Source organism: Erithacus rubecula (genome assembly GCF_903797595.1).
Source record: "Erithacus rubecula genome assembly, chromosome: 3".
Classification (NCBI taxonomy): domain Eukaryota; kingdom Metazoa; phylum Chordata; class Aves; order Passeriformes; family Muscicapidae; genus Erithacus; species Erithacus rubecula.
The window spans coordinates 97,992,484-98,001,768 of record NC_136689.1 but is presented as its reverse complement, the minus strand read 5'-3'; the positions used below and the strand labels follow the sequence as shown (position 1 = coordinate 98,001,768).

At 46.3% G+C, this 9,285-nt stretch overlaps 1 protein-coding gene across 1 annotated transcript in view; it reads left to right on the top strand.

The window, feature by feature from the left end:
- Positions 1-1,537: 1,537 nt before the first annotated feature.
- RAB31 (RAB31, member RAS oncogene family) overlaps positions 1,538-9,285 on the top strand; it is a 55,844-nt gene continuing 48,096 nt past the window's right edge. Inside the window, exon 1 of the mRNA XM_079300144.1 lies at positions 1,538-1,671. Coding sequence (XP_079156270.1) covers positions 1,633-1,671 — 39 coding nt within the window. The 5' untranslated portion in view covers positions 1,538-1,632. The remainder of the gene's footprint in view (positions 1,672-9,285) is intronic.

Sequence of the window (9,285 nt, the reverse complement as noted above, 5' to 3'; positions counted from 1 at the left end):
ACTTTAGTGTATAATGCATTCTTGTGGATAGACAACAAGCAGCCAGAATCCTCACAATATTCTGTACTGGTTGTCTGAAAACCTGCTGTGTTTTGTTTCTCTGCTAAATTCTTGTCAAAAAACAAAACAAAGCAAAACAAAAAAAAAAAGACAAACCCTTAATCAAATCAAAAACATCTCTCTGATGAGCCACTCCTTTGATCTCTCTCTTTTGATAATCTCTCTCCTGACAGGCTGTGAATACTCTGCTAGCAATACTATGTGCCTTTCTCCATGGGGATAACACTGCTCTGCTCCAGGCATTTACTTCACCTAGGATTTGGGATCTCTGGAAGACGCAATCATCTCCATCCAGGCTATTGGTGTGAGTGCAGGACTCTGTGTGGAACTAATTAGTGTTATAATGAATGCCACAGCAGTTTGTTGCCAGGAAGCATCTAATGACCTGGCAGTAATCTCACAATGACTAATTGGTATTTTCTTCAATTCCCTTTAGCAATTTTACCTGATAAATTAGTGCAGAGTAAAAAAAAAGAAAGCAAAGTAAAACTGTGAGCAGAAGAGACGCTCTGATTTAAAATATCTGATAGATGATGATGCTCTTTTGCTTTCCTGGGATCATCGTGTGCAATCCTTCTCCATAAATTTTAGAACCTGCATTCCAAGAGCAAAGTGGTTATGACACCTTCTTCACTAATTTCAGAGGACCAGACTTAAGGTGATGAGCTTGACTTAAATTCGATATGTGATGTGTGGGGTGAAGCCCTACTACTAACCTGAGGTTGACTATTTTCATTCAAATTGGGTGTGTGTTACCAGGATTGGGTAAAAAACCACGGAGTTACTATTTTCAATGATTTCTGCATATAGCAGAAAAAAAAAAAAAAAAAAAAAAAAAAAGGAGATGGATTCAGATGGTTCACAACCAGAGCAGTCCCCATCCCATGCCCAGCCCAGCACATGGTGTGTAGGACTAAGCATACACACAGCCCCCTGCAGGATGCTTTCTCTCACAGGCTGTTTTTCTCACGACAGCAAATATTTACCCTGCAGTACAAGAAAGACAAGGAGTTCCAGGAGGCGGTCCAGCGAAGGGACACAATGATTATTAGGGGTCTGGAGCACCTCTCTTATGAGGAGAGACTCTGGGCCTCAGAAAAGATTGAAGGGCATTTCATACATGTATCTCAAAGGGGTGTCAAGAGGATGGTGTCAGCCTCTCTTCAGTCGTTCCCAGTGAGGGGACGAGGAGCAAAGGCCATAAACCGAAACACGAGAGGTTTCACCTCGGAAGGTGGCAGAGCATTGGAACACGCTGCCCAGGGAGGCCACGGAGTCTCCCTGTCTGGAGACATTCAACACGCACCTGGATGTGTCCCCGTGCCACCTGCTGCAGGTGACCGTGCTTTGGCAGGAGGTTGGAGCAGAGGCTCTCCAGAGGTCCCTTCCATGTCTGGCCGTCCCCGCTCCCCATGCCGCTGGCAGCCGGAGCGCCCCGAGCCCTCGGCCGGGCGCGGGAGCCGTGAGGCGGGGCCGGGCCCTGTGACGGCGGCGGGGGCGGCCCGGCGGGGCTGGGCCGCCTGAGGGGCAGAGCGGAGCGCCGGGCATGCGGAGCGGCCGGGCCCCGGGCAGATGATGGCGATACGCGAGCTGAAAGTCTGTCTGCTTGGAGTGAGTACGCGGGCCGGGGCTCGCTCCCCCTGTCCTTCCTTCCAGCTCTGGGAGCTGGGGTGCCGGCGGAGCCGGGGAGCGCTCCCAGCCTCGCTGTCCCGCGATCCCGGGCGGGGCGGGGGGGCTCGGCCGCACTAAATTCCTCCACGCCGAAACTTGGCAGCGGCGCACCGGCCTCGGCGGGGCGGGGGGAGGCTTTGGGGCTGCTTGTTTTTGGCTTGGTTCTCCACTTTTTCGGAGTGAGAAGGGCGCAGCGGGCGGGGGAGCGGTGAGTGGCTCTTTCGGGGTCTCCCCAGCGGGGGATTGGGTTGCCGGCGCTGAGCCATCGCCCCCTGCGGTGCCAGAACCCCCAGGGCGCCCCAGGGGAAATTTGCTGCCCCTCTATCCGTCCGGCGGTGGGGAGCCACCCGGAGGAAAGCAGCGGCACCCCGGGATCCTTTGTCGGGCGGCTCCTGCTTCCCGGGGCTCGCTCCCGTCTCACAGATGTGCTGCTGCTCCGTGCTTTGTTTAGTTACTTGCAAGGCTTTATTCAGCATCGCTTCTTTGACTCCATTCCTTACAGGAACGTCCTTTTTGCCATTCCTTCTTTTTTTTCTTTTCTTCTTCTTTCGGTTTTTGGCAAGCTCGCGCGTGCGTTTCACATCTGGAGCAGCAATGTGCTTAGCTCTGCACTTTGGCTGCGCCTGCCCCTGTCTGCCCGGCACCGGGGGAGCTTCCCGGCAAACGTGCCTGCCCACCGGGCTGGGACAAGCACAGAGCACAGCCACCTCCCCCGACAGCAACCTGCAGAGCATCACTACTCCACTACACAAGTTCTTTTAAAAAGTCAAACGTCTCAAATTACCCGGTGCAAGTTCGGCTGCTTTTAGGCCCACATCTCCATAAGTACTCAGAGAAGCTGCGTGAATGAAGGCGTTTTAGAGTGAGTTTGCTTTCATGCCATCCAACATTTGAAAACCAAACGTGAATAGATGCTCCAGTTGTCTCTGATTTGTGTTGACACTTAGCCCAGCAGGAGTGGGTACCTTGCCCTGGAGTAGTTCTTGCCAGGATGCTGTGCTAGGGCACTGGAGAGTTCAACCCAAAGTATTTGGCAGTCACCATTCCTCCTTTCTTGGTTAGAATTCCTGCCTTTAACTTTTAAAATGGCACTGTGACAGAAATAAATGTGGTTTGTACAAACACGAGGAGTCTGTGGTAGAACATGTGGATGTGTCTTTGCTTGTTTTCTTCTTCAGCAGAAAATGTTGTTATTTTAGATAGATGAAGTGTCTTGTGGAATGAGATTTCTCATGTCCAAAATTTATTGATGTTTTGTAACATTAGAAGTTACTGGAGGTTTTTTAAGGCAATTATTTACTTTTTTTTGAAGACAGGAAAAGAAACCTATAATGCAGCTCTGTCTTACTAGGAGTATGCAATTACTCTGTAGATTTATTAAAATCATGAGGTGGCAATGGTAGTACTTAGGTAGATGTGTCTGTAGTTATAGTCACTTAGTAATTAGTGAGATGTTCCTTCCTGACTTAAAAGGGCATAGTCCTAGAAAACCTTCTACTTCTGATCATAGACATCTCATTTACTATGGGAATTGACACTATTTTCCCAAAAGAGAGGAATCCTTCAGATGATAAATCCCTTCAAGATGTTCAGACATTTCTAGAGCAGGGAAACTCCATACCTGTCTGGGTGAGCAAATGCAGGCAATAATCTTCTGATCTGCTTGAAAGCTAGATGGCAGCTCAAAAATACATTCTCACATCTACCAAAAGAAATCTTGACAGTTGTTTTTTTCAGGAGGTCTTGGAGCTGGTTAATCTGCATTGCATGTCATAGATGCCATGGTAATCAGTCAAGGCTGGCATGTCCTAGTCCCAAGACAAGTTCTTATCCTTGTTAGAAATATGGAATAAAGTGATTTGTAAACCCATATCCCTCCCCACTTCTGAACACAGCCCCAGGCTGCACCTCTGGATCAGACAGGAGGATCACTGCCAGTTTCTGGCCTCAGGCTGTGCAGAGGGCCTGGACTTGGGCTGTTTCTGCCTATTCAGAATTTCCCAATGGGGAAAAATTCCAGCTGGTGCAACGTTTGCTAGGCCAGCATCTCCACCATCTCTGAAGCCCCATTTGGCTGCTGAGGGTCTAGGTGGGATGATGAAGAGGAATAGAGAAACCAGAGCTGTGGTCAACATTGTGGCCCTAGAGGCCAGTGCAGTACTCCAGGATCAGTGAGTGGCCTGGAGCCATTGCACTAGAGATTGGCAGTGGGTTATTGGTTCCTGGATTTAACCCCAAATTGCCAGGAGGAAACCTGGCCTCTAGTTCTTAGCATTAGCCTAATAAAATGGGATTTGGGTATCTGCATTTAATTTCTTTCTCCTCCAGAGTATTTTGGGGTTTTTAAAACTCTCTGTGGGTGTCATGGGAGTGATTTGGAGCAGCCAGGAATAGTGAAGTACAAGATGATGGTTATGGGATTTGTAGCTGTTGAAGGAGACACCAGCGAGAGAAGGGCAGAGGGGAAATCTGGGGCAGCAGGAGGATGGGAGTGAGTCAGTTTGGAAGGAAGGCTTTGTTGATTGCAGAGCTCTTTGGAAAGGGATGATTCCAGCTTGCCAGTGGGCTGGCAGGAGCAGGATGCCTGCCTAATTGTCCAGTGCCTCGAAGCCTGAGGTGTAGGAGCTCTGGAGGTGCAGCTGAGCAGCTCTCTTTAGTATGTTGCCATACAAGTGTCCTCAAACCTGCTTCTAAACTAATTCCTTCAGTAAATTATTGCTGCTGGGCAGTGAGGTATCTGCATGTGCAAGGTGTTCATCTTCCTGAGTGCAAACACTTGAGCTCTGCTCCAAGTCCTGTCTTGTTGCCCCTGACTCTTCCTGGTCTCTCAGTCCAGGTTGTTGTTTGTTCCCAGTTTTCCCTGTGTTAGATGCCCCATCCTTCTGGGTCTGAGCAGCTTTTAGCTGCAGCTCAGTCTATGTGGGGAAATGAGCTGTACCTCTCGTTTGATTTGCATGGGGTTTCTATGTGGGCACCCTGTTGAGGGACTGGAGAAGAGAGGAGTGTAGGGAGCTGCTGTGTCCTGAGCTGTGCTTTAGGGCTGAAATGTGGCTGGCTGTGCAGCTGCCAGGTTTCCTAAGCTGTCTGTGGCTGCTGAGTGCCCTGTGCCTTAGCTCCCAACATTTTCTTTATGTGGGCTGGAGGAACGATTTACAAGTCCCTGCCAAATCCTGACATAATTCTGTGTGGCAACCGCAGAAGAGATTGCCAGGCAATCTTTTTTTGCTAAGGCAAAGTTTCTTGTCTTTGTCACTTCCTGAGGAAACTTTGACAACTCTTCAGACATTGGGAGGTGGTTTGCTGACTACCATCTGAAGTGACCTCCATTACTCCTTTCCTTTTATTTTTGTTTATTACATTTTTGTGTCGTGACTATGCATCACAGGACCAAAGGGGGTAGGATTGGAAGAGGCTCAGAGGTCATCCCTTGTCCCTAAAGCCCTCCTTGTTCCTGACATATGTTTATTTCCTCTGTCTTTAAAAACTCATGATCTTCTCCCTGGGGTTATGTCCCAGGGCTTAACTGCTTTTACTGTAGGAAGTTTTTCCTGAACACAGTGCTCATGTCTTCCCTAGATGAGACTTTGTTTCTTCACCCTTCTGTTTGTGCTTTCTTGTTTTTGTGTTTTCTCGCTCTTAAGCAGTTGTTTGCTGGCCTGTATTCTGCTGGATGAAAATGCTGTCTGAAGCTGGTGAGCCTGCATTTGTAAAAGGGGTGGCATTTTCTCTGTGGAAATTACACTGTGATACTGAACACAGATCACTGGAAATCTTTTTGTTTTGTCTAAAATGTTTATCATAGTTAATGCTTTTATGCTACATATCCCAACACAAATAGGAAGGCTGCTGTTAAAAACACAACTGCATCCCTGGCTGGGTTGAACCAGTTAAGGAGCTTTCTTCTCACCAGGTATGTGCCAGGTGGCCTCCATGGTAAGGTGAGCATCCTGCTGAAGACAATAATGCTGCACTGTGCAGAAACCTAAAACAGAGAGTAGAGCAAAAAAAAAAAAGGGTCATGAAAAGAGGAAAAATGTATTGATGAAGTAAACGTATGTCTTCTATAATTTTGTCCACCAAAGTATCTTGTCTGAGAGAAGAACAGAGACTGCCAAGCAATTTTCCCCCCGTGTTAATGGTCCTTCATCACCTACTCATTCATTCATATTTCTTGTGTAAATGAGTAGCTCTATCATAAGAGAAGTTTTTGAGTTGTGACCACATGGGTGTAAGTGTCCATCATTGCAGCCTTTCCATCAAAGGAGCCCTTTGATCTGTATCTCTTTCTTAGCCAGTAATGGTTTTGCACTGTTGTGAAACATCAAATTACAGGTAAAATTGAACAGTGATTTTTAAGTCCAGGGGGAACTGAAAGACAGATACATGAACTGAATATACCTCATTTTCTTAGGGAATGTTTTTTCTTGGTATTCTTTGGTGATTTCAGAATACTCTGAAATCTGCACTTAATGTGGGCACACAGCACTTCCATATTCCATTGCCCTGCTTTGCCAGTCAAAAGAAGTGTACAAGATACTGAAGGAGACTGGGACTGGTGATTTTGTGTTTATTGTGTTTGTCAATATTGCATAAAAATCCAGTTATGTACAAGCAAGAAAGGCCTGTTCTCTTGTATCAATAAAAAATGTGCCTTCAGAAGCCTAAAGAGGCCTTTTCATATTTTTTGTAAGATATTTAAATGGCTACAGTCAGATTTTTTTCAATATATGCATTAAATATGTAGGTAAACAATTTCCCACAGTTTGGAATTTGGGATTTCATGTTGATCTTGGCCTTATTGCTTTCCTGGTGTATCTACAAAACTTTTTTCTTTATACTAATTTCTTCCAAGGGTTTTGTGTGGGATTGCTTAGAAGAGTAGACTGGAATATCCTTCTAGGAAAAGGTAATTGTGGAGGCCACACTCTGCTTTCGTTTCCAGTGCCCCAACCAGACTGGATTTCTGAAGAAGCAGAAGGAGGAATTTGAAGGAGATTTCAGTTTCAGTAGCAGCAAAGCCTCAAAGGGGAAGCTTGTTACTAATAATCTACTGGATAGCAAAAGAGTACCCTGTGGTCCTGTGTGGTTGATGCCTGTTGCTCCCATCCCCTGCTTGTAACTTGCCTGTTAAATGAGTCCATGCAGTGACTATCACCCAGAAATCATATGCTGGCTGTAGTTTTACTGCCTCTCAAATTCTCTTTAAATTTAGATTTCTCCAGCCCCTTTCGCTTTTTGATTTCTGGTCAAAAAATTGGGAAGCTTCTTGGTTTACAGTAGTTCTGGGGAAAAAAAAAACAACCCTACATTCTTTCTTTCTGCCAAAATAAGGAAGTTGAATGGTGATAAACTCATTTTTTTTTTCTTCATGTAGTTGAATGCAGTTTAGCCCTACTCAGTGAAGTAATGCTGAGGCAAACTATGTGAAGGAGGCAGAAACTTTGCATGGGGAAAAGAAAAATCCTCTCATTTTCATCAGGTGGTTCCTTTTAACTGGCTTAAGTCAAGCCGTACTAAAAGGCCATTTTTAATTTGCATTTAAAGTGTGTTTTCTGAGAGTCTGGTTGATGGTAGGACTTGTTTCTAAGGTGATAATTTGATTTATTGGTAGGATGTGTTGCAGTTACAGTGCAGTTGAGCTGCCCATGGGCAAAGGCCTTTGAGTTGCAGGGCTTTTGCTTGTGGTGGTGTTTAGAAATTACAGTTTTTGCTGGTGCATTTTGCTTGTGTTGGGTTCTGTCTGAGCTGGGTGCAGTGTGAGTGCTGCAGACTGCAAGTGCTCATACAGGCTGGAGAGATGTGTTCTTGATGTATTCTGTCTAAAATTTCCCAGGCTAATTGCTTGTTGAGAAAAGCATTTATAGGGAGGCTGGAGCCATAACTTTGTTGCTTCTGCTCTTTTGCCTCCCTGCTGCTCCTTCTTGCAAATGCCATTTGCCCAGTCTTCAGGGCTGCTAGACTCTCCAGGGACTATTAGTCATGGATTTCCTGGCCACATCTCTCTTCAGATAAGATCAGGACAGGCACATTTTTTGTTTTCATTTCCTGCGCTGTGGTTTTGAGGGGAAGGCAGAGGGGCATATTGTAGTGAACACAGTGGGCTTTAGCAGGTTTGCACAGAATGATAGAATGGTTTGAGTTGGAAGGGGCTTTAAAGATCATCTGGTTCCAGCCCTGCTGCTGTGGGCAGGGTCACCTTCCACTAGAGTAGGCTGCTGTTGGCTGACCCCACTTTCCTCACAGTTCAGGTGCTGCTCGAAGGCTGAGTGCAGGGCAAGGAGTTTCTCCTCAACTTTGGTGGCTTGCCAGCCTCCTCTGATGCAGGGCTGATGTTTTTGGAGCTGTCTCCATCCAGAGGTCTGGAGCTTCCTCTGCTCATTTTTTTCTCAAGGTGTTTCTGGGGCCAGCCGAGTGCCCCACATGGTACCTCCAACACATGGTTGGAGGTACCTTCCAAGAGGGTTGGAAAAGGAGGTTAGGAGCTGGGTAGAGTTTGTCTACCCACAAGTCTTACCTCCATCCAGTGCTAATCACACCTGTGGTTAGATCATTGTGCCAATGAATTGGATCATCCCGTGCTTTTTAGAGAGGGCAGAGCAAGCCTTCAGTGCTTTGCTCCTTGTCATGTCCCCCACTACCTCCTGACTGTAGGGCAAGGGCAGCTCATGTGAATAAAACTCCTCAGTAAACCAAAATAAACATGTTTTTATTCTTAGTTGTTTTTCTTCTCACTACATACCTTGTAGAGGCTGGGCAGTGGTGTCAAGGTCAAGGTGAAAGGAAATTTTAGAAATTCCGTCTCAGTTTGTAAAGTGCCAGGAAAGGGGCACATTTCAGTTTTCTTCTGAAACATCTTGTCCACCCTTTCCGTGAATGCTCGCCGTTTAGAGCGCCGCTGCCAAAAGACAAATCCAGGCTTCAGTGAGCCGCCAGAGGAGGTGGATGGGAGGCCAGCTGGGAGCACAGCCTTGTGTAAGCACATGCCAGTGGTTGATTTACGGTCTCTGGGCTTTCAGGGCTGTGCTGAAAGCTGAACAACAGGCAGTGGAACAAACGCTTTTTATTTTCGCTGGGATATTTTTAAACAGAAATGCTGGTTAGTGCATGGGTTTTATATTTTTTTGCAGACGAGGGTAGAGAAGTTATGGTTTTTCACTTTTTGTTTTGGCCAGAGTATGTTCTTATTTGGGCAACATGTGGAAGTGCATGTGCATGAAATCCAGCCGCTGAATACTTTGTGTCCCTGAGTTATTGTTTCCTCCTTTGTCAGCAGAGTGGCAGGATGCTGCAGACGTCACTGGGTGTCCTGGTTGGACCCCTCAGGGGACTATAGTCCCTGCAGGGGACTATAAAAAACTGTTAATGGTAAATATCAGACTCCTACAGGAATTCATGTGCAGATAGGCGCTCTCTGAAGCAGATTCTCCTTTCCTTTAAAACCTGTCTACAGAGCCAAAATGAGTTCCAAGAGATTCCTAAAGTGGGTTTAATTCTGAAAAAAAAAATTAAATTTGGAGCCCATTTAATTCTGAAGCAAACAAAACTTAAGTGTTG